Source organism: Orcinus orca, chromosome 1 (genome assembly GCF_937001465.1).
Source record: "Orcinus orca chromosome 1, mOrcOrc1.1, whole genome shotgun sequence".
Taxonomy (NCBI): domain Eukaryota; kingdom Metazoa; phylum Chordata; class Mammalia; order Artiodactyla; family Delphinidae; genus Orcinus; species Orcinus orca.
Genome location: NC_064559.1, coordinates 137,137,375 through 137,163,385, shown reverse-complemented (window position 1 = coordinate 137,163,385; position 26,011 = coordinate 137,137,375). Strand labels below are relative to the sequence as shown.

Here is a 26,011-nt window from a genome sequence, read left to right as displayed (position 1 = left end):
ACAAAGCACTATACCTCAATTCACTCTGCATTTAAAAAATGGCTCACTTAAATCTGTAGATCGAATGGAGGAATTCAGACACAAAGTTATATCTCTACCCCTGGAAAAATCAGGAATAGTAAACCTGCCCCAATCCCACTTCTCACTCTGAGAATTAAAGCACACGCTCTGAGTCAGTCAGACTTCACTGAGAGTCCCAGCACTGCCAGCATGGGTCCTCCCTATCTCTTAGTTTTTTTCATTAGTAAAATACAATAATAATATCTAGGTCACAGGATTATTGCGTAGAGAAAAGAGAACAATGTGTAAAAATGTATTTAAAAGCAGGGGTAACTGCAATAATTCTTAGTGTTGTGGAGTATTAAATGAGTTAACATATGGAAATATTAAATAAATAATTATACTACTTGAACTTCCAGTTAACAGTAGTAGAGTTTGGCAACTAATAAAGACTCCGTAATGAAAGCTCTTATTACTGGAGCTTGCCCAGATGATATAATTACTTTCCTAAGTGTTTGCTGGCCAGTTTATAGATATGTACAAATTTTCCAGAAGGGAATGTCTCCTAGCTAATTAGTTACATTCCTCTTAATGTCCACAGTGTTTCCACAGTGAAAATGCAAAATGATTTTAGTTGTTCCTCACAGTTATCACCAATTTTGTCTTTTTACTTCTGGAAATAAATAAAATAGAAAGAACTGATTCCAATAATACATTTTCCAACCTTTAAAACTGATTTCAGACTCTTCTCAAAAGCACACCACCCTCAGAACAATGACACGTATACTAACAGAACTAGGTTATAGAACAGTTGCGAGTAAACTGGTCAGTACTGACAAATGGTCAATTTTTCACTTACTTGTGATGTGTCAGGTTTTCTTCATTGAAATCTACACAGAATTTCTGCCAAAGCAGTATTCTAGGGATTTTTTTTCCCATAAATGCTCAAATGCTTTTCAGCACTCATATGATCTTCAGGAAACTGAGATTTTACTTGCTACAGATACATATATTGCTTGCCATGACTAGTAATTAGCAATCTTGAAAAATTGTGCCTCAGGGACTGAATAGAGTGTATTGTCCCTCTTACATGAATAAAAGAGAAAACTGGTTTTATTTCTTCATTTATCTTTCCCTCAGGGATAATCCATCACTTTTCTTTCTGGAGCTCCCTTTAGGGTTTCCTGAGGCTCTTTGCTAAATCTCCAATAATGATTTGTCACCTTAGTTAGTATCTAATCTCCTACCCTTTTCACTGATTTATTCATACTGGCCTAGTATATATTCTATTGAAAACAAGAGATATGACTTTATTTCTTCCTATGACATAATGATACATTATTTTATGGTGGGAGAGAGAAGGAATAACATGATCAAAAACTAAATAGTTCCCAAACTATTTTGACTTTTACATATATGTGTATGTGTAGAATGGACAACAAACAGCAGATGTTCCATTCTAATTTGGATTGTTATTAAAATTTATTTGCATTCCTTCATGCAATGGTAGGGAACTAACAGCTGTGGATAGACTTTGGAAAACAGGAAAGCCTCTGAAACGTACAAAAAAATCAGTGCATATATATGTGTGTGCATATGAGTGTGTGTGCATGCATGGATAATCCGCGGACAGGATACACAGCATTTATGAGATTCTCACAGTGGTTTATGAACAACGGAAGTTTAAGACTGCTGGAGCACGTTAGGCAGACAGTGAAAGTCAGTCTAAGATATGAAAAAAACCCACAAGATTTAATAATAAATTAGAAGTTTTTCCTGTACTAAACAAAGTAAAAAGCATTAAGAAAAATTGAAAGAGTTACATGGGGGAAAATAATCTCTCAATGGAGTTCCCTACCGTATGTCTTTTTCACTGGAGAAGATGCAAGTCTTATAAAGGAAGAATACTTACTTGTTCACCTCGGAGTCCTGGGAGCCCTGGATGTCCTTTGAGACCCTGCAAGGGTAAAGGTGAAGACATACTATGAAAAGTAACCCCATTTGAGACAAATAACTAACCACAGTTGTCTTTCATCCCAACTTTTGGTTTTCCCATTAATACAAATGTAATTCCTACTAATCTATTTCTTATTAAGTGTAATCTTTTAAATTTAATAAAAATTTAATTTTTATTAAATAATAAATTCGTATTAGTAATTCTTAATTAATTTGGAGTGTAATTTGAATGATTTGTTATCAACTAAAATGGTTACATAGTATTGAATTTTAAAAAACAGGATCTTTTATAAAAGGCTGGCATCTAGCAATGGATCTGCTAAATTTTGCTTAAGCTTTTTAAAAGTTGGTTTTAGTTCATTAATGCTGCAACAGAATGCCCTCAGGCATAATCTGTTTGTAATTATTGAAAAACTGGCAGTTTCAGGCAGTTTCTCTAATCTAAAACATTGTCATAACATTCTATGAATGAGCGAATAAAAAGAGGCTGCTCACAGGTCCATCTGTCTAAGAAATCAGTAACAAATGTTTTATATCAATCATGCCTCAATAAAAAAAAGAAATTAGTAACAAAAAATTTTCCAAATAAGAACCAAAATCAAATCTTAGTTTCTATCACTAACACCCAAAGATATAAAAGAGATAATAACTTTTATCCTCTAGAAAGATATTCTATGAGCGAAAGAAAGGAAGCTAAAAGAAAGAAAAGGAAGAAAGAAATAAAGGACACTTTGGAGCATATTTGTACAGCTCTAATCAACAATCAGTAAATCAACCTGCTGTTTACTAGATTTTGGTGTATATAAAAGAACAAGAAAAAGTTCCTTTTTAAAAGAACCTTTTAGGATTGTAAGCAAACCTCAAAAACCTGAAATAAATTATAGTTAGTTTACAAATATCAGAAACTTCAAATTAATGTACTGCAAACTGAAGATAAGTTTTTGGGGTTTTAAGATATAGACTAACAGAGTGAAAAGAGTCATTCAGGATTAAACCCTATCACGGAGGGTTTATGAACTTGGATTCATGAATTAGAGAAGGAAATGATACTCTGGGACAATGGGGAAATTAGAAGAGGTACCTCTTATTTGAAAAATAAGGAAATGATTTAAGCAGGTTTTGAGGTGGATAAACTTAAAACAAAAGTAAATGTTTAAGTAGAGAGGTCTCTTGGGAACCAGAGAGAAGACCAGAAATGTAAGAAGGAAAGTTGGAGACAAAAATTTTTGTGTTACCTGTACATGTAAGCATATTTGTAACAAGGGAATAACAGAAGAAAAAGCAAGAGGGCAGAGGAAACGCCCTGTCCTCTGCGAGCTCTGTTATTTCATGATTAGGCTATTAGAGATCAGAGACGTGGCCATGAGAAAGGAGGGGGAAAAAGGAACGAAGGCACAAAGCAATTTCACTGAGCCACTATGTGCCAGACATTGCACCAGCCACTTCCAAATACCTCACCTAATTCTATGGCAATCCTATGAAGTAGGTATCTTCCTCATTTTTACAGGTGAGAAAACTGAGCTCTGAGAAACTAAATGATATGACCAAAGTCATGTAGGTAGTAAGGTGGAATCATGTCAGTTTGACAGTTAGATTTATCAAGAATTGAGTAACCTGCCCTTCTATTTACTTAATATGCCTATATTTGTCTCAGACTCAAATGCAGGCTGTCCTCATTCTCATCAAATGTTCAAACATTAATTTTAGACAACCAAGACAAATCAACAAAAGGAATTATATATCATAAATCATGGTATTATCAAAGTTACACACTTACCACTTGCATCTTATATACCCACAATTTCACTGAGTTTATATATTTTTTAAGATAGCTAAAGACCAGCCTAATTACAAAATAGAAGACGTACATTGTTCTCAGTTGTCCAAATGTTACACAAGATTCTCCAAATAAAATATCCACAAAGCTAAGTTTTTTCACTTTTAATAACGGGAAATAAGAAATGTCCTCAGCACTAAGATAGTGGTGGTGGCTCCCTCGGATGAGGCAGCAGCTCTAGAAGGATGGAGTTCCTAAGAGAGTGTCAGGAAGATGAGAAATGAGGAACCAGGGCGAGAGGTACACAGGTAGAGAAACTCTCCGCCATGGGCCTAGTTCCTTTTCTTTTTTATTAAAAACTGTGCTTATAGGGTCTTCCCTGGTGGCGCAGTGGTTGGGAGTCCGCCTGCCGATGCAGGGGGCGCGGGTTCGTGCCCCGGCCTGGGAGGATCCCGCGTGCCGCGGAGCGGCTGGGCCCGTGAGCTGTGGCCGCTGGGCCTGCGCATCCGGAGGCTGTGCTCCACAGCGGGAGAGGCCGCAGCAGTGAGGGGCCCACGTACCGGAAACAAACAAACAAACAAACAAACAAAAAAACAACTGTGCTTATATATTTACTTACTTGTTTTTATGTCTGTGTACTGCTGAGTCTAGCTAGCTACATGCTTCCCTTTCTTCGGCCACTATCTGTTTCTCTGACCAGAGTTTCTTCCCTCCCCAGCCCCGGTGAAACAGAATGCAGTGGTGCTACAACTTCTTTAGCTTACTTTCCCTGAAGCAGTTTATAACAGTGAACTAGACATGTTGATCATAATATCCTCTGAATGTACAACTCCCTCTGAAGAGATTCTTCCTCATCCACAGACTCTAATATAAAGGCAGCACCAAATAGTCATGAGCTCCCTCCTACTCCACCTCAGCCCCAGGAGATGGCATTCAACCTAAGGGAAGCCAATATGAAGTCTGGCCAGTAGCCTATGAGGCCACTTGGAATGGAGAGTTTTGCCTAAACAGGATGAAGCTGGGCCAATCAAATTCTTTTTTAAATTAAGTTCAACAGGAAGGAAGGAAGGAAGGAAGGAAGGAAAGGAGGGAGGGAGGGAGGACTGATTCAGGTACTTAGCTGAAGCTAGAAAGACTGACAAAGAAAGGATAAGAGGAAGAGAAGAAAGCCAAAGTATGAGTAAAAAATTTAGAGTAAGCAGAAACTGTGCTGAGAAAGAAAGTTTTTGTCAGAGGAAAAGTCAGATGACACAAAAGGGCAGATGCAGAGAGAGGAGATGAGTAGCAGTGCTAATAGAAAAGTACAGCAAAAGATCCACAAACTAATGTTGCTAGATACTCAGAGCTGCTTTGAATCAGTGCCCGCCCCCGCGAGGCTAAGTCATATTACAGTACCATTTTTAGATTCCATGGGTCCCTGATTTCCCTTAATGCTGTAGAGAGGATTGAAATAATTCTCTCTTCCTTGGGATAGCTTAAGTGTCCATTCTTTGCAATCAAAAGAGCTGAAGTGAAACAAAATGGTTTCGGTTTGGTTTGGTTTACTACTAATAATAATGAAAAGACCAAGCACACTGAGCTCTAGATCCAGTTTTGCCACTAAATAGCTATATCATGAGTTTCAAAGTCTTCATCTGTAAAATGACAGCAATGAATTAAACTACTGCTAAATCTCCTTTTAATTGCCAGCATTCTGCAATTAGTTGAATCTGTTAAAGTCACTACTTTTTTTTTTCACCTTTCATTGAATGAAAAACAAAGGCATTTATAAGAGTCAATTCAGGCTTTGAGGCATTGGAAGAATTCAAGTAACACTGATGTATCACTGAGGTACGTGTCAGAAAAAAACAGATTCAGGCTCCCATGGGCATATGACCTGAAACAAAGATGGGGACTCTGGGATGAGCAGAATGGAAAGAGAATGAGTCAGGTAGGAGGCTATTATGAGAGTCTAGGAGAAACATGATTATACATTAGATTTGAGGGCAGAGTTAGAGATGATATATATGCCCCTTAAAGAGTTTAAACTTAAGCTCCTGAACTATTTTATTCAATGTGGTATCCCCAGTGTCTAGAACATAATGCGTGCTTGTTAATTAATTGATGGAAAGATTTGGATGAATAAATGAATTGATGTAAAGACTTAGAGGAATCTGAGGGTTACTTGGGGGAAAATAGATTCTAAGTATTCAATATGATATCTCAATTCTCTTAATATTGAAATGAAAGGTAATAAGTGGGAGAAAAAATATCTTGTTATTTTTCAATGTAATAATATGTTATTGTAATATACTGGAGTTAGCACTACTATTGTATAAAAGCCTCCATTTATTCCCTAATTTGTGACTACAGGTCTCATTTGTTTTCTACTTAAATACTAGTCTGTAATATTTTAAAAAACAAAGGGAATAAGTTCCTGGGAAGAATGCCTACATTCAAGCTTTGGCATAGCTCCAATCTAAGGACGTGACATTTTATTTTTAATTTTTTTTAGTTTTTTGGCCACACCGCACAGCATGTGTAATCTTAGTTCCCCAACCAGGGATCAAACCCACGCCCCCTGAATTGGAAGCACGGAGTCTTAACCACTGGGCCACCAGGGAAGTCTCCCTGACACTTTACTTTTAAAAATTTGTTTATATTGTAGTCTTTTGAAAATACTATTTGAGTCATTGTTCTTCCTATACTCACATAGGAAAAATAACAAAAAAGGTCGAGTAACTAACAATGCATGATTTTCCTCTGATAAATATACTGAAACTGATGTAAACACATTTCTTAAGGAATGCCAATAGAAAAATATACAAGTTCTGTTTTAGAACAGATTAAAAACTCATTATAATGAGTTGTAGGGTTGTTTCAATTTTTGTTGTGATGTAAATTTGCCTTGCCAAGAATTCCAGTAATAAAAAGGGTTTAGAATCTAATTTTAATATAGAGATATTAATTTTAATACTTATTTTAACAACAATTTAAACCCTAACAAATACGTTATCAACAGGTGACCACACAGGACCAAAAAAAAAAAGAGATACAATTGAATCAAAATCAGAAATATTAAGGGATGGAAAAGAAACAAACTTCAAATATATACCTGAACTACCCCCAAGTAATTAAAATTTGGATACATAAATAAAATGTTTATCCATAAGGAAAATAGTGGTACCATTTACATACAGGGCCATCCTTGCTTTGCACGGTACTAGAGGACCATGAAACTGACCATATAAGCTGAAACCATGCCAAGCAATCTTAATAATGGGAAAAATTGCAATTGTTCTGTGACCTTTAAAAATTTTTGTCAAAATGTTTAAAAGTCTCACTGTCAGTTACCTTTGTATAGGGAAATGAAAAATATGTTAAATATTAGTTTAGTACAGTGTAATTTAAAACATTAGAAACAGTGAGAAATTAAAGTTCCATTTCTTAGAAAAAATTTATGAAGAGTAGTTTGAATAGTGCTTCTCTTGTATAAATAACCATACAGAGCAAGCATATATTCTATGTTTTGGCAAACTGTCATACTCCTTTCTAAGTGTGGGTCAGCTCCCAACATTCCATCCTTTGCACTTTCAATGTCATGAAATAGCTCCAAGAGTTCTTCTAACGTGAAGTTTTTTTGCTGTTGTAACCTCCTCTGGGACGTGTCTATCCTATTCATCACAACCCTTTCCTCTTATGTCAAAAATTTTGCCTTAAACAAAAATAATAAAAACAAGCTCGCCGTTACCAAGTTCCTCTGTCTGCATATGGAGAGTCTCTCAAATGGCAGCAGTGCCCCAGGATCAGCTATTTCTTCTATAACTCCATTTATATTTGATTCTAATTTCAATTTCTGTGTTATCACTATTTCTTTATTTCATTGTACTTTTCATCTTTGTTGACCAGTTACTTTTTCTGATTAGCCATTTGTGTAAAATGCCACATGAGTTTATCAGAGAGAAGGAAGCAAGACAGCTACACACTCTGCTGTCTGTGCATGAACTAACAGATGTGTCGTGTACAATCATCAACAGATTCTGAATGAAATGTGACCGACCACTGATCTTGATGCACATTTACTATTTATGTAGTGACTTGTAAGCTGAAGAGCCAGTAGCAAAGTTTATACTTTACACAGCTAATCACAGTGTGATTAATCTGAACCATGTTGGTGGGAGACTGGTGTTATTAAACCGTGTTAAGTGAAATTTGTCTATATTGGAACCATGCAAAGTGAGGAATGCTTGTATATATGTATTGAAAAGATTCTCGATGATATAATCTCTATGTTGTCAACTTCATATATAAATGGTTTTCTTCTTTTAACAGTTCTTTCCCCCACTAAATGCGAAGGACTTATATTCACTGAGATAAAGATTTTTCCTACAGGGCTTCCCTGGTGGTGCAATGGTTGAGAATCTGCCTGCCAATGCAGGGGACATGGGTTCGAGCCCTGGTCTGGGAAGATCCCACATGCTGCGGAGCAACTAGGCCCGTGAGCCACAACTACTGAGCCTGCGCGTCTGGAACTTGTGCTCCGCAGCAAGACAGGCCACGACAGTGAAAGGCCCGCGCACCGCGATGAAGAGTGGCCCCCTGCTTGCCGCAACTAGAGAAAGCCCTCGCACAGAAACGAAGACCCAACACAGCCAAAAATAAATAAATTAATTTAAAAAAAAAAATTCTGATTTAAAAAAAAAAAAGATTTTTCCTACATATGAGAAAGTATCTCCTATGGCATAAGACAACTTCTCTATTACCACTCTGCTTTTCTATCTTGGGCCTCCTTACATAACCTTTAGGTTTCAGAAAGGTAGGAGCATTTGTCTCTAGAATCCACAAAAATGCCAAAGAAATTCCGGAGACTAAATGATTTGCCTCTGGCACTCTCCTTCTTAAAATCCTTCAGTAGCTCTCTACCATATGATAAATGCTTTACCATGGCATACAAGTTCCTTTATAATTTGACCCCTGAATGTCCCTCAAACTTTATCTCCTGACACCTCCTACCTAACACTCCATAATCCCAAAACAAGGAACTGCTCTTGCCTCCAAGCCTTGGTTTATGTCATCACCTGTGTGTAAACAGCATACATGTCTACTAACTATAGTATCATTAGGATAACTTGCATCCTCAAGATGCAGCTCAGGGGCTTCCCTGGTGGCGCAGTGGTTGAGAGTCCGCCTGCCGATGCAGGGCACATGGGTTCGTGCCCCGGTCCCGGAAGATCCCACATGCCGCGGAGCGGCTGGGCCCGTGAGCCATGGCCGCTGGGCCTGTGCATCCGGAGCCTGTGCTCCGCAACGGGAGAAGCCACAACAGTGAGAGGTCCGCGTACCGCAAAAAAAAAAAAAAAGAAAGAAAAGATGCAGCTCAGATGTTGCCTCTTTCCCTGTTCTCTAAAAACCCCCCACCTCCACTGCCAAGAAGTTTAGAGATCCCTCAGCCGTTGCTATAAAAATTTCACATCTTAATCATTGCACTTGTTATAGCATAATATACTTTTAGTGATTTACTTTAGTATCTATTTCCTTTTTTAGACAGTAGGCTACTTGAAGGCAGGAACTATATCTTGTTTACCAATACTGGTTTCCTGAATGAACTGTAGGACAAAAGAATGTGATTAAAACAACTGCAGCATTCCAGAGTTAGTGACAAATTTTATCTCAAAACTGCTCTTTTGGTTGAAGCAACTTCCTTGTATCTTTTGCTTCTGTCTAGTCTCAGGAAGCTGAGGCAAAGGTGGGCTAACCTTATACATGATCATGTGAAAGGCAACATCACTGAGACATTAGTAGCAGATTAACTAGATCTACTCACCCTACCTAAATGGGACAAAGGGTGTTTGGAGCCAGAGGACCGAGGCAAACTAAGACAGGTGAGAAGGGTCACTGACTTGAGAAGCAACCCTTGAGGAGGAAAATAACCACTAGCACCGGGTGAAAGGGCACAGTCAATTAAACTTACGAGCAGCAATGTTCATTCACTACTAATATGTGCTTGCTATGTACCATTCACTGGGCTGAAATACCACAGTGAAAAAATATAGACCTTGCTGAAAATAATTTCCTAAAATGGAGTTAAAAAAAAAAAAACGTAAATGTGTTTTGCTATTACCAGACAATAATCTCTGTATTTGAAAAGCTCTTTAATTTAGCGCTAGGGCTTAAATTAAACTTTCTACTAGTAGTGGTTTTACATTCTTTTCAGGTGGCACCTTGTTCAGGGCTGTGACTAATTGGGTAAGCCTGATTCCTTACATTTAGAGGTCACTTGTAAGTGGAAGTGAGAAATGAAATGTGCCAAGAGCCTTCAGTTCTATTTTATTGATAGAGTAGATTACATAGATCGTGAAAACCATCTTCTAATTTATAAGAGTCAATCTAATATCTTGTTAAACAAGAGTTATTATTATTGAGCTTAAACTATTGAAGTGTGTTATACCAAAGGGCCACTTCCCACATTGAAGAATATTGCCGTGAACACTAGCATGTTAATCACATGCTAATGGGCTCTCAGCAGCCTGATAAGTTATTGATTACCTCAGCTGGCATAATTCGTATCAGGAAGAGACAGTGTAGTTAACTGGAATTTAAGTTATTTGTTTTTGCAACTTGAAACAGACTCATATGCTCATCAGTCACTTTATTCAGGGCCATGGTAACAGGCAGAAGGCTTTGTCCACAGGTGGATGGGTCTTTTCAGAAAGGAGCAGTGCTGAGCACCATCAAACTCTGGCCCAGAAAATTTCAGCTCCTATTGTACCTATTAATCTAAACAGTAACTGAAATGCCAGATGGAAGAGTAGTTCAAAGCCACTTCCCATTGTTCTCTTGCTAATGTGAATGATAAAGTCATCCTGAATTTTGTATTTTGTTCATTTTTACCAAGAGAGAAATAAAATGGAAAATGATAAAGGGAAAAAAAAATATAGACCTTGCACTTAAGGACTCCTAAATCACTCATGTATTTCCCTTTAGCCCACTGCTACTGCACTGTTATCTGAAAGCCAGTATTAAATTGTCCTTTTCTGTAATGTAATAATAGCAGTCCTTTACAGATCAGGTGATTCCAAGTATCTAATAAAATCTGTCAAGCACTACAGGACTCATACGTCAGCAATGCCTTGAGGAATACAAACAAAGGTTTGTAGCCATGTTTTGGTCAAAATAACCAGGGAAACCTATGGCAAACTAGAGAAACAGTGGCAAGACGCCCATAGCTGATTGAAAAAGAAGGCTTAAGCAAGAATTCAGAATGAGATAAAAAAAAAAAATCAACAACCATGACCATGTAAGTACTACTTGAGGTAAGGCAATAAAGTTCCTGAAGTTTTAAGAATAGGGAGTTTAACTGTTTTCAAAAAATTAAATAGAAGAATGATCCCAGGTAACTGGAGAGATTGAAGAGAATTAAATTAGAGAATGAATACCACACAGACCTCTCTAGTCTACCCACCTCCCCTTCTTCTTGGAACATACTTCCCGCACGCACACAACAGACTCCTACCCACCTCTGTCCCAAACTCCTCAAAATATTGACCAATTAACCTACATTAATTAGTACTCAGTGCTTTTTTGGGGTTTTTTTTGCTGTACGCAGGCCTCTCACTGCTGTGGCCTCTCCCATTGCGGAGCACAGGCTCCGGACGCGCAGGCTCAGCGGCCATGGCTCACGGGCCCAGCCGCTCCGGGGCACGTGGGATCCTCCCAGACCGGGGCACGAACCCGTGTCCCCTGCATCGACAGGCAGACTCCCAACCACTGCGCCACCAGGGAAGCCCCAGTACTCAGTTTTTACTTTGGCCCCATCAACTCTAGCTGTAGTCCTTCTCAACTAGTTCTTGTGGAGAAAAACAGTATGACACTAATTCTCAAAATGGTGCTAAATAACAGCTTTTTCTGAGGACACAGACATTTTTTTTTAAAACCTTCTGGGAACTGAAATACTTTCAGCCAAATGAATTTATCATTAATGTTAGGATGTCAATCAGAAGAGGAAAATATCTTTGGATGAAGGAATGTTTTCCAAGTCCCACAGAGTACACCACTTTGGTAGCCACGGGCTTGCCTGTGAGGGAGTTCAGTATGTGTTGTCTTGTTCTTTGCTTCCCCTTCCATTAGTGGAAATGGCAGAGGGCAGAGTAGATGGTCACAGTGGTGACAGCACAGCCCCTAAGCAGCAGCTTTTATGTTAGCCTTTCAGTACGAAGCCTGAACTGCAAACCGAGCAAAGGAAAACGTAGCTCTGCAGATTTTTACAGGAATATTGCACCGGTGAGAAGATGATCTATAGCGTTAACTATGGAACCTAAGAATTCCCCTTATTTCTTTCTCCGGGCACGGATTTTATTTTTATTGTTGTTCTCATCAACATTCAGTATTGCTGTACTTCCTTAGTACTGTCCTTGCTTTAAATAGATTATGAAAAGCTGTATAGGTTTTGAGTGACTGATAAATCGTAACGCATTCCATTTGATTTTTTCAGCTCTTCTTTCCCTTCCAACTTTATAAAGATGTTAACTGTGTACCTCCTATGTAATGGAAAGATTTTTTTAACTGAAATAATTCCATCAAACTAGAATAAGAATTCACACTGATTTATAATTATTACTAAAAGTATAGTAGTTGAATTGTTTGACATTCAGAAAAATATTGCCATACATTATTCATAATAATCTGTTTTAAAATGTGTGCCTCATATTTCACAATTGTTCTGAGTTATACCTTCATGCTAAGATGTGCTTAACTGCTCTCATCTGGCTTATCCTCTCGATCCCAGAAAAATTTCTTCAATTGAAATTGCTGTTAATTTTCTTACAATTTTAAAAAGCAGACTTCCAATAGTAATGCAGCAGCTGATCAGCTATATTTAAAAACCAATTTAAAAATTCATCTGGAGTCCAAGCTCAGAATTATGACTCTTGTGTTCCAACCAACACAGCATGCACTCTGGATCTAACTTATCTGATTTTTGGCACAAATTTAGACATTTAGTGGGAAGTGAAAACATACTTCAGTTCCTAGGTAAATAAGAGTTATATTAAGGTGGCTAAGTTGAGGCAATGTAACCAGTCAATCTGGGGAAACACACAGCTTGTTAAAGTGGTAATACTGGTTTTTTAAAAAAAAGTCAAGGTGTGAATATTGATTTCAGATTTTTTAAAAGAAAAAATTCAAGGGCCTTTCCTTATGAAACCCCCTGATTTCATTCTTATCTGTCCCTCTTCAGAGAAAAGCACTTTTTTTTAATATGCATGATTTTACACTTTTATATAAATACAATGTTTCACTGTTCAGTAAAGCATAAATTTCTGTAAGTTGTCTTGATAATGTATTTTTGCATGTTTTTGAACTTTATATATATTATACTATACGAATGCATTGAGGCTATTTCTTTTGTCAATGTTATATTTTTGAGATTTATACATGTTGCCATAAATAGGTAGATTTAGTTTGTTCATTTCAGCTGCTGCATGGTGTTACATTTTATGAATCTATCAAAATATATCCTTTTAAAATTTAAATATATTGGGGTTTCTACTGTTTTGTTTTCATAAACAATGCTGCAAGTAACATTTTAAAATTTCTTCTTGTGTATGTGTGTTAGAGAGTTTCTCTAAGATATATACATATGAGCAGAATTACTAAGTGTTAGGCAGTGTGCATCTTCACCTTTCCTAGACATGGCAAATTGTGCTCCAAAGTGGTTGTTCCAGTTCCATCAGCAGTAAATGAGAATTCCTGTTGTATCTCATCTGGCCAAAAGTAGGTATTTTCAGACTTTAGATATTTGACAATTGTGAAATGATACCTCATTGTTTTAATTTCATTTCCTTTATTCCTTGTAAGGTTAAATATCTTTTCACATATTAAGTGACCAATGGCTTTGCTGTTTTGTGAACTGCCCATTTTTCTATTGGGTTATTGATTTCTGTGCAATCTTTACATGTTCTGGATGCTAGTTCTTTGTTAGTTACATGTGTTACAAATATTTTTTCCCAGTCTGTGGCTTGTATTTTCACTATTTGTGTTGTACCTTGTTGTGAGAAAAAAAAAAGCCTTATTTTTAATATAGTAAATTTATTAATCTTTAAAAAAAAGTCAAGGGGTGAGAGATAAAAAGGGAAAAAGGCAGAAGCGAACCAAAATATCTACTGAAGAGTGAATAAAAATATTGCTGCTGATTTACTTGCTTTGTTATTTCTATCTCAATATTACTTCTAGTTTTCAGAACATTTTATATTAATCTTCCATTTATTTATCTCAACAGTTTCCATGAGTTGTCAGTATTTCTACACACAACTTTCTTGCAGCCACTTCAAAGACTACTTAAAGAATTGTAATATTTCCAGATACTTCCAGAGAAAAGGAATAATGATGTCATTATTACCTGTCATCCAAAACTATATTTGTTCCCTTGGCTTTCAGGAAAAACAAAATTTTACTTTCTCTTGCATTCATGCTTGAGGTAGTCAGAAGTAATCAAACTCACATATAACAAATATTGGCATAATGAACTAATACATGGGGAAACAGTATTTGAAGTTATTAAGAGCACAGTCATGTCAAAGATGCCTGGATTTGAGTCCTAACTCTGTCAGTTAATAATCATGTGGCCTTGGGTAAATGCCTTAAACATTTTATGCCTCAATTAACTTATTTATGACACACTGAACATACTATCTGTCTCAATGGGTTGTTTTTAAGATAAAAAGATACAGGGTTCAGCAGATAGACTATAATATTACACATAAGAAAGGAGCTGTTAATATTTACTGTAATAGTTATAATAATAATTCAAAAATAGTTTGATAGATAAAATATGTAATAAACTTCGTGTTTATCAAATCCCAAGTACCTTATTCATCTTTTATAATAAGCACAGACTGTTAAAAGCACAGTGGATTCAGTATCAGCAAGTATTATCTCTTGATCCTGCTGTAACTCTGAGTGACCCTGAGCAATTCTCTTAACCCCTCTGGGCTTATCTTAGATCTATCATTTACAGAATGAATACCTTAAGTTCTTGTCTTGACCTTAAGAATTCATGTAGCATTTTAGGGGTAGAACTGAAAGGATGAAGGAATAGGAGTCCCTAGGTCATAACTAATATGAACTTTTATTCTAGGTACTCCTAGAATGGATTCTGTTTGCAGGGAGTAACTCTGAGAATGACCTAGGTGGTTCAAAAATTGAACCAAAATTAGTAAATTCCATAAATAATAAGTCTGGTCCTTCTGTCTTTCATACAAACCACAGGAACAGAAAGAGTCTACCAAGCTCATTGTGAGAGTATTTCTACTGCACATTCATATTAAAGTAAGACATGCACGTAGATAGTGTGACGGAAACTTGTTCCAAGCCTGCTACGTGGAGAATTAGTTTAGGTTTAGATTGAGCCCCTATGTGTGTTTCCTGCAATACTTGTTTTTAAAAAATCTATATACAGTTTCCATTATTAGACACACTCTGAAAAGAGGGAAAGCATTCTCAGAAAAACTACAAAATCATCTCAAATATTAACACTGTTCTGAACTACTATCAAAGCATAGTGAACCGTGGATGCTTCATTTATCAGAAAGTAATTTGGTTTCTAAATACTTTTGACTAAACCTTCTCTAGAGAAAATTCAGCTATAGTTGCTAATTGATAACATAGCAAGATCCCTGACTTCTACAGTGTCTGTTTCTACTCGTTAACAACACAAGCCAGATTTTAAAAGTTTAAAAAACTGTGTAAGAGAAAAGAAGTCTGTGAAAGATATGCATCCATGACCCAGTTTGTTTAACTTAATGCTATTTCACTTTACTAGACTTATACAGACCAAAAATAATATATTCTCAATATTTTAAAATACCGATGGGCCAAGGCTCATATAATATGTGCATAAGTCCTTGGAAGATAATATCTTCCGCTTTAAGTAAAACTTCAAAGTTAAAAATGATAACCTGCTCTAATAGTTAAAATCAGTCTTTTAAAATTTTCTCTATAGTATTTCTTTATATACTCCTCTACACAATCACGACTCAAGCTTTATTTATCAATAAGTTTTCCCTTTCTGGAATGCTAATTTCATGAACCATGGGCATTATTAACCTTGGAAAGTAATGATTAGTTTGTTTTTCTCTCATACACAGTGGCATTCTTCAGGATGCAATAGCTGTATATTTAATATCAAATACAATTTATTAAGGTAATTTTCATATTATGAGATTTTCTTTGTTTGATGCTATTCATCAGTACAGTTTCCTCAGAGGTACACTTAGCAGTCAGAGGTATACTAAGCAGCATTAAACAGACAGATTCATGACTGTATGTCAAGACCAATTCTGGTAGGAACGATCACTCTGCAGTTTCATGGAAGCAACCAACAACCTCAAAGGAGTTGTCAGATTCTAAGTACTATCTAGGATGAAGACTAGTCTAAATGCCATAAGAATAATGGTGTGGTATGGTCATGGGAGGAAAAATACTCCATGAGATCAAAACCGTTTTAATCAATTTACAATCGTGCCCTGTAGAAGGGATTATGAAGGGAAGCAAACAAGGTCAGGATCCTTTCCAAAACCAGATAAATAGCTGATGGTTAACAGTTATTAACGGCTTGCTATTTTTCTGACACTCTATTGCATGGATTATCCCATTCCATGTTCCCAACAGCTCCCTGTGAAGTGGGTAGTATTATCTTCACATTTTACACATGAGGGAACTAAAGCTTAGGTTAAGCAACCTGCCCAAGGTCGACAGTACCTAGAAAATGGCAGATAGAATTTGAACAAATTAACCAGAGCCAGAAAACCATCTCCATTCTAAATCTCCCAAGAGGAAAAGAATATGACACACTGAGACACCAACATAGCTCATTATGAAGTGTATTTAGGCACCCATATCAAGTCAAATACTGCCCTCCAATATTTTGGGGCCTTTAATACCTTAGACAGAAATTTTATATCTTCTTCATCCCTTGTAGAAAATCAACAACTCAGCGTTTGAGAAAAAGACAAGCTGAATATATTGAGAAGAATTTACACTTGTGTTAATTCAGGAAACTGCACAGCATATTTTATGAAATAATTATAGCAGCTGTGTTACTATTCCTTTTTACCCGAGAAAAGGCCAACTCATATGCATATGACTACTATTTTTTACTACCTATCCCCAACCCTCACTTCTACTCTATTTACGCTTCAGGCCTCACATTCATGTATATATCACGGCAGAGCTATTATTTCCTAATAAAATTAGAAACTCTTTAAAAAAAAAAAGCCAAGTATTTTACCTACATCCAAATGTACCTCACTTCGGATATATAAAAGTTACAATGTGACTTCAAAGTTTTAGAAGTTGTTGCCCTAATAAAAAAAGAGAACTCCAAAATTCTATCAGTGACTTTCTCCTACATGTGAATTTTGTCCCCACCATTATCTGAAGGGTTTTCTTTTATTTTTCTTAAGACCCTGTCTTTGGTGGGCACCACTTCCCTGGATTAGGACAGCACCCTAATTCCTATTGCTGAAGAAAAGAATTTAAAACATTGACTTTGGGCTCAACTTCAGAATGAGATCTTAGGAGCTGAGGAGCACCCAGATCCACATGGCACCCAAATACATCAAAGTAAAACGACATCTTACCTTAACACCTTGCATACCAGGGGGCCCCATGAATCCAGAAAGACCTTGATCACCCTAAGAACAAAACACAAACAGAGGTTTAATATTATGAAAGAGAATTGAAAATTATGATTTCCTTGCTGCAGGATTTCATCTTGGACGTCCAGATCTTACTGCACTCATTTCTGATCTCCTCTATCTGGCTCAAGGTCCACCTCGTTTCTGGGACTGTTCGAGACCTTTGCTGAGGCTCCCGGCCCTTATCTCTTCTAGTGCTGATTACCTGGACAGTACTTCCCCACCTCTAAGGCCCTGCTTCTTTTTCTCTGATGTCCTTCTCTCTAGGAATGTCCTTAATTCCCAAACTCTCATCTTTCCCAAAGTTTACCATGCTTTAAAAATGTAAAGGAATCTACTTAAAAATTCTACCAGTGCTTTGTGAGGCAGCTGTGGACAGCTCAGGCCTGCCCTTCTAGGTGAGGACCTGCAGCGTGATGGGACTCCCACGTGGAACCTCATGGCATGGCTGGGGGGTGGGAGGCAGGACTGGGCTCTCGTCATGCACCAGGGAAAGGGGCACTTCTGTTTCTGGGGCTGCAGTGAAAATTTATTGGGAGGACCGTGTGTTTGACTTCACAGACCCAATTTCGCAAATTAGGGCCTTCTGTCCCCACACCCCAACCCCTTCCCCCAAATGTGATGAAGGCCTGCGAGCAGGGTAGGAAGGAGAAATTATACCAGTGAGGGGGAAGGAGTGTCTGTGGTGGGTAGAATGGACAACGACATAGAGGAGGCTGTGTGAATTGACAAGGATGAAACATGTCAAAGTGGAATGGGGGTATAATCTTAAACCAGTTTACTCGTGGTACACTTGTTCTTCGCCTCTGTTACTTTCCCTCTTCCTGCTGTGGCAAAGTTATTGTGCATGAAAAAAAAGTATGTTCTTTGAAAGAGAAAAAGAGTACTTAGTTAATAACCCTAAATAAACTCGTTAATGACTGTTTAGGCACTATTTAATTTTCAGTGTATTATCTACTTTAACATGTCATCAAATTAAACAATCAGAAGGGAAAAGGATGTTTCTGATTAACTATAAAGTGCTTTTCCATATGTTTAATATTTTAATGTTTTTTTTGCTCAGTGTTTTATTAGGAAGGCTTCCATTTGTTATGGGATGATGGGTTTATACATTTTTTTTTTTTTGACACTTATTTCTCTGATAGAAGGAAAAGAAAACTGTACTAGGAAACAGGAGACAGGAGGCTTATCTCCTACTAGCTCTAATCAAGGGTAGATCACTTGATTTCCCTTCAAAGTTTCTCCATCTGAAAAGTGAGAATAATAATATCACACTCGTCTTGTGGGAAAGGAAAAATTACCACTATTTAAAAGTTATCTTCGTTTGCCATTGAGGCCCCACAAGAAACACTTAGGTGTGCTCTATGAGAGATGTTACTTACTGGATATTACATGCAGAAGGACTAGAATCTGCATTGCTTTTATTGTTTCATCACTGATTATATATTTATTGTAAAAATAGCTAAATGTTTAAAAATAAAATTAAACTGTTTCCCAATCCCCCAATACTCATACCAGTTTAATGTTTGTATTTTATTTATTTGTATTTATATTGTATATGTATAAATATCCTGCCTCTTCAGTAAAATTGAACCTAATTGTATGTAAATATAATTTCTGAGAAATTGTTTTTAAATGTTACCATTTTAAAAATATCTCATTTTGAAAGTTGGATTTCACTTAAAGCTCAATGAAAACATTCTATTAAATCCTATATCTTACCATTTCTCCTATATAGTATTGACCAGTTAGTATACGAGTAACTCAAAAAGTTAAAAAAAAAAAAACCCACTGACATACTTCCAAGTCACAACTCGCAGGCTGAATCACCCTGTATTTTATACAGATACTGTACACATACTGAACCACCCTATATTTTGTACAGAGAAGCCACAAGGGAAGATAAAAATAAGCATCTGATAAAATGTGAATGCGTAATTTGGGGAGTTTATTTAAAGCAGTCACCAAAAGAGAGTGGATGTCTAATTTCTAAATTTTAAGAAATCAAATGTTTTATATTTAGAGATTTTTAAAGATGGAATTTATGTTTCTCAGATTGCAGAATTTTTTTCCTTGTAATAATTAAGGGACCAATGAAAATACTGTTTCTAATAATAAACTTCCATTCCTTTTCTAAATTATTTAGATTCAGTGAACTCAGTTCCAACACAGCAATGAAATTCTTACAGATCTAGATTAAATTTGAGGATTTAATTGCTAGTATAATATCCATTAATGTGATGTAATTTTTCTTATGTTTACAAGAGTTTCTGTAAACCAATTAAAGGATAAGATTTCAACCCAGTAACCACAAAAATTATTCAGGGATTTTAAAAGTTTGTGAATGTACACTACATAAACAAAAACATCCTATAACTGTATCACATTCATCAAGTGCATGTCTAAATAAAGCTTCCCAGATATATACCTAAATACTTGACCTGTATTCATCCTCACTGGAAAATATCTTCCTCTTAATAAAGATTTTCGCTGCTATCTTTACTTTGAAACATTAGTTTCTTTTTATCTAAATGCGTATGTGTATTTGAGCGCATTATGATAAAATAAAAAGCATAGTGTACTGAAAGTCAGAAAACTTAGATACATCATTAATTCATCTACTTGCTATCCACTTAAATTCTATGAATCTTGTTTTCTCAACTGGAAAAAAGATAATGATGACCGCCTCCCTCACTGTTACTGTGGGACTTAAACAAGATAAGTATGTAGAACTATTCTAGAAGTAAAGGTGTAAAATGGCATTAGAATTTACAATGGCATCCATACTAACAGCAACATTTTTGAGGTTAGGACCAAAAGTATCTTGTTCCAATTTTTTGCCCCATCTGTTCCTAGTTCACAGGTAGCACAAGGGCATGACAAAGTAGACACTCAAAAAAATTAATGGTATGATTTAAAGTGAAAAGTTGGGCTGATAATACTGTTTACTTGATTCTTCAAATATTTCTTCCTTCATTAAAATCCAATAGTTATCTATATATTCTGTCTGAAATCAAGTAAAATCTACATTTTAAAAAGATAAAAATGATTTTTAAAAGCTTGAAATATATCACCATGATTTTATTTCATGGACGAATAATTACCTTTTCTCCAGAAACAGCATGACCTGGGGAAAAACCTGGATCTCCTTTGGGGCCCTAAATAAAACAGTTATAAAACACTTGATGAAACATAAACTACATATATCATACTTCTTTGGTTGTATGCATTGGCAGATGCTACACGCATTATATGGTATTGAATAAAATTATGTATTTGAAATTGAGATGTACAAGGATTATTTACCTTATAGTGTATATTTCACTTATCCTTAATTTTAAATGTTGAGAAGATTCCTAGAAATTCCCCAGACATACCTGATTTTTCTAATCAATAAAGTTATACTACAATTGAAACATTTTTTTTATAGGTAACTGTCACTTTTACTTTTTAAATTAATTTTTATTGGAGTATAGTTGCTTTACAATGTTGTGTTAGCTTCTACTGCACAGCAAAATGAATCAGCCATACATATACACATATCCCCCCTTTTTGGATTTCCCTCCCGTTTAGGTCACCACAGAGCATTAAGTAGAGTTCCCTGTGCTATACAGTATGTTCCCCTCAGTTGTCTATTTTATACATAGTATCAATAGTGTATATGTATCAATCCCAATCTCCCAATTCCTCCTACCCCACCCCTTTCCCCCTTCATATCCATACATATCCATACATGAACCTAGAGGGTGTCATACAGAGTGAAGTAAGTCAGAAAAAGAAAAGCAAATATCGTATATTAACGCATATATGTGGAATCTAGGAAAATGGTATAGATGACCTTATTTGCAAAGCAGAAATAGAGACACAGACGTAGAGAACAAATGAAACATCCTTCTTCAAGGGAACTACATAAAGGCTCTATTAACTTTTCCATTTTTGTGACATATTGAGTTATAATTCCTATTTTAGCATGGGAAAACTAGTTATTTTTAGTAAAAGAAAACTGCTTATAATAATTCTCAAAATTTTAAAACATTATTCCAAGTTTATATATTTTCCAAAATCTTGCAATGTACATGCATTATTTTTATAATAAAATAAAAAACCCTCTAACTGCCAAAATTCTTTTTATTCTGTTATAAAAAGGTATTTTTCATACTTGGGAAATGTTATCTTTTATATATCAAGAGAAATATGACATTAGGTTTCAACCAAAATTTTTTGGTACAATAGTATTCTTTCTTTCTTATTATGCATACTAGCAAAATATCTCCTTTTCTATTTCATGCTTCATGAAATACAGAATTGAGATTCTTTATCATTCAAATTCTGACTTCATTACCATTCTTAGCTAATAATAATTTTCCATTTCTAAATGTTATTTTCATCCTATGGTAAGTAGGGAAAGTCATGTCTTCCTTCACATATTCAGGGATACTTTTTTTTTTTTCTTTCGTTCCACAGATATTTATTGAACAACTTCCTGAACACATAGGGATGAACAAAACAGGCAAGTTATCTGTCCTCTTTAGGCTAACATTCCAGTGTGAGAGAAAAAAATAAAGAATAAAAGGAATTTTTTTTTTTTTTTTTTTTTTTGCGTTACGCGGGCCTCTCACTGTTGTGGCCCCTCCCGTCGCGGAGCACAGGCTCCGGACGCGCAGGCTCAGCGGCCATGGCTCACGGGCCCAGCCGCTCCGCACGCAGCATGTGGGATCCTCCCAGACCGGGGCACGAACCCGTGTCTCCTGCATCGGCAGGCGGACTCTCAACCACTGCGCCACCAGGGAAGCCCTAAATGGAAATTTTTAAAAATACAATTTCTTGTATAGATAAGTGTCAGGAAGAAAGCAGCAGCTGGGGAAGGGAACTGTGGCCAGCCGGGACACAGAGGACTCTTTTCTTGGGTACAGTGGGAGGAACTGTCCCTGAGAAAGTGATCTGACCAGAGAATTGGAAGAGGTAAGGAAGGGAGTTGTAAATATATCTGAAGGGAGATCACTAAGAGCATCCCCAGCAGAGAAAAGAGTAAGTGCAAAGGCCTGAGGTTTGTCTGAGAAACAGCTGGTTGCCCGATGTAACAGGTGCTAAGTGGAGAGAAGCAGGCGTGCACTTCAGAGACAAAAGCGGCCAGAACACAAAAAGAATTATAGAGCCTTATTTGTGGTTTGGCTTTTACTCAGATCTGTCTTCACTTTTAACAAGATACCACTGGCTGTAGTGTTGAACAGACATTATGGGGGTTCCAAACTCAGAATACATATTGAAGGCAGAGCGGACATAATTTCCAGGACGAGAAGTGAGAGAGACAGATTGGCATCAAGTCCACGTACAATGGGAAAACAACAGAGATGGAAAAGATTGGGGAGAACAGTAGGACTGGATGACAGCTGTAGTTCTCTGTCAGACATGTTAAAAGCAAGGTGTCTCTTAGACTTCTAAGTGGAGATACTGTGTGTGCTGTTGGATGCTGAGGCTGGATATCAAAAGTCACCAGAATATAAATTGTATCTGAAACCATGGTAAAGGGTGAGACTACTGAGAAAAAGTGTAAATATAGAGAAAAGAAGAGGAAGGAGGGTGGTTCACTAAGTATGTTCTAATATTTAGAAATTGGAGGAGGAAAGACAGCAAGAGAGAATGAGGTGACACAGCATGTAAGTTGAAAGGCAAACAAGGTGATTGTGGAGCCTCCAAGTGTAGAGAAGACATTTTCAGAATGAAGGCACGGCCAACTGTGTGTGTCCACTACTGCTGAAAAAATGAGTCATGGGAGGAGAGGCTGCTGGGAGAGATGGAGGTGGTTGGTGACTTTGATAGGTGCCATATCAGTGGAGTGGTTAAGAAGAACACATGAAGGTCATGGGTGGTAAGACAGGAGCTTTGAGTAGCAAGGCAAGTAGAGAAATAAGAGGAGTACACCGCATCTCAGGAGAAAGAAGATGTGAGTTCTAAGAGAGGGCTTAGGCTTTTAAAGTTTTTTGTCAAGATGGAAACTAATATAGCAAGTTACTTTGTTGATGGGAATGATCTAGGAAAAAAGGGAGAAATTGAGTGTAATTTGGGAGAAATGCATATTTCTCTTGAGTATGCCATAGGAGATGGGGATCCAGGGTCCAAGCAGAGACATTTCAGTAGGAACAATTAATCTGGTACAACAATTTCAAAGGTAGGATATATGGGTACAGATATTAGGTCACTAGCCTTGGTAATGGGGAAAAAAATGAGAGCTAATTCTCATCTGATTGCTTCTAGTTTCTCGGTGAAATAAAATGTTAGGCTTACAGTTCAAAGTTAGAGGTGGGGAATGGTATGGGAGGGATACTCCTGAAATAGCTCTCAAACTGACTGATGAAAGAAGAAAGACAAAAAGTCCTTCATGTTCCCCAGTAAGTCTTTTCATTTTACAAATTAGAAATGAGTCTTCATTGGCAGAGTCCTATATCCAAGCACCAAAAAAAAATGTTTAAGGAAAAGGTTATTTTCCAGTCTGACCTCTTCCCTTCCACAGCTATTACCACTTCTACCACTAATACAATTTTAGATCACTCGTTACAAAATTATGAGACCTGACAAATAGCTTTAGTGATATCTTAATATTTAAGAACTCAACTCTTCATCTAAAAAAAAGATAATCTATTTAGAATTTATGAGAGATTAGAGCTTATCCCTTTATAGAGCGAATCCCTTTATAGAGAAAGAAGCAATAAGGTCCAGAAAAGTTAACTGAATTGGTTAAGACTGCCTAGAAAAGTACTGGTAAATCAGGTCAATTTTCTTTCTCATATCGCAACATCTGTTAAATTAAGATCTTATTGATTTTTATATATTTTAATCTATTATAAAGCCTAACTAATTGATTTGAGGCAATATTTACAACAAATTTAAAAGGAACTTAAGAAATGATAACCCTTGAGAAATTTGAATATAATAAAACTTTTTTATGGCCAATGTTTTTACTTAGAATTCTCACACTAAAAACTCTTCTATTTTTCGGTCCTATCTGAATTTTCTATTATATACCAACTTCCTTAATATAATTATCTTTCAGCTTTCTTGACATCATCATCTGACATTTCATCTTCCACTTTAAAAAAATTGAAAGAGTGGGAGAAAGTAATCAATTAAGCAATAAAAATCAGATGTAAAGACAGACCTTTTTCTTATTCAGAAGATTTATACACCTTGGCAACATATGTAAAGAGATATATGTCAAATCTCTTTTATTGCCACACAAATATGCTTGAGTTAATTGATTACCTCATATTCTAGAACCAGAAATTTAAGTCAGTATGAAGAAAATGCTTTTAACCTGGCCAGTTGTATACTGATCCTAGTATAAAATACATGAGGAAGAGATTATTGAACATGCCAAGTTTGCCTGAAATGTCAAGGAAGTAGGGCATACTTTTCTGCATTTAAGGATAATACTCCAAAATTTCTGTCATTTTTCTGTCTCCTTTTTATGAGGGAAATCATATTTACTTATTTGTTATTTATTTATTTATTTATTCTATGATTCCTGACACACTTTTAGCCACACTTGATTGGCTTTTCAAAAACTCCTTGGAATTGAAAATGTTTATAAATTAATCATAATTGACCTTCAATACTGACTTTTACTTACTCCTACACGACTTTTGTTGAAGGAGCTATATATCCTTTTGAGTATGAATAAGAAGAAAAGTAAGTTGCCTACATTTTATTACTCAAGGATTCCAAAAGTCCCACCTATCTTACTGATCTGCTATAGTCTAAAATCCTCATTATCAGAGTAGCTCTTTTAGACTGTTATGGATCTCCAGATGGCACTCTGTATAAGGAGGGAAACTCCCTAAGGTATTAGACCCATTAAGATGTTCAAACAAATTTATCAGATTGGAGTCCACACAATATAATGGAAAGAGCATTGGGATTTAGAGTGAAAAGACTGAACAAGTCATTTAATCTCTCTGAACCTGAATTTCCTCCTCTGTAAAATGGGAATAATAATAATACCTACTTAGATTAGCTTGAAAGATTTAGGATCAAATCCCCTATAGATTACATAGATGTTAGTAGTTAGTATTAAAAATAACAGTACTAAATACAATCATTAAAATAAATTTTACAATTATGGCCATCTTGAAAAGCAGAGAACACAACTCTTGAGTGAATTACTGACAGTGCAGCAAAATTTTAATGGAAAGAATTTGGAATTAAAAATTCAGAGTATGAATGAGCTAAATTGGTAGAGTATCATAAAGGAAACACTAAATGACAATCTTGAGGTAGCACCACTTGAATATTCTTGGCTCTAATATTAGCAATAACTGCACAAGTCCATAATCTCAATTTTAAGCACTATACTCTCTAACCAATACTTCTTATCTTTTTAGCTCACTCTAAGCCTTTATAATTTTAACAATTATTTGACCCACTGGAACTGCTAATATGTGATCCCATCATGTTTTCACTCTTTCATCCCCCACGTGGTCTCACTTCCCATCCCTAGCCAGTCTAAATACCAGTGTCTTATATTCCAATCACTTCCTTGCATACATAAATGACACCATTGCCTGTTTCTCCCTCTGTCTTATAAGCTTACCTGGAAAATCTTAAATAT

General features: G+C 36.2%; 1 protein-coding gene across 1 annotated transcript in view; it reads right to left on the bottom strand.

The window, feature by feature from the left end:
• Positions 1 to 26,011, bottom strand: part of COL24A1 (collagen type XXIV alpha 1 chain) — a 392,516-nt gene that overhangs the window by 316,180 nt on the left and 50,325 nt on the right. The window contains exons 6-8 of the mRNA XM_004262981.3: positions 20,511 to 20,564; positions 17,350 to 17,403; positions 1,913 to 1,957 (exon numbers count right to left, since the gene is read on the bottom strand). Of these exons, the coding sequence (XP_004263029.1) occupies positions 1,913 to 1,957; positions 17,350 to 17,403; positions 20,511 to 20,564 (153 nt within the window). The remainder of the gene's footprint in view (positions 1 to 1,912; positions 1,958 to 17,349; positions 17,404 to 20,510; positions 20,565 to 26,011) is intronic.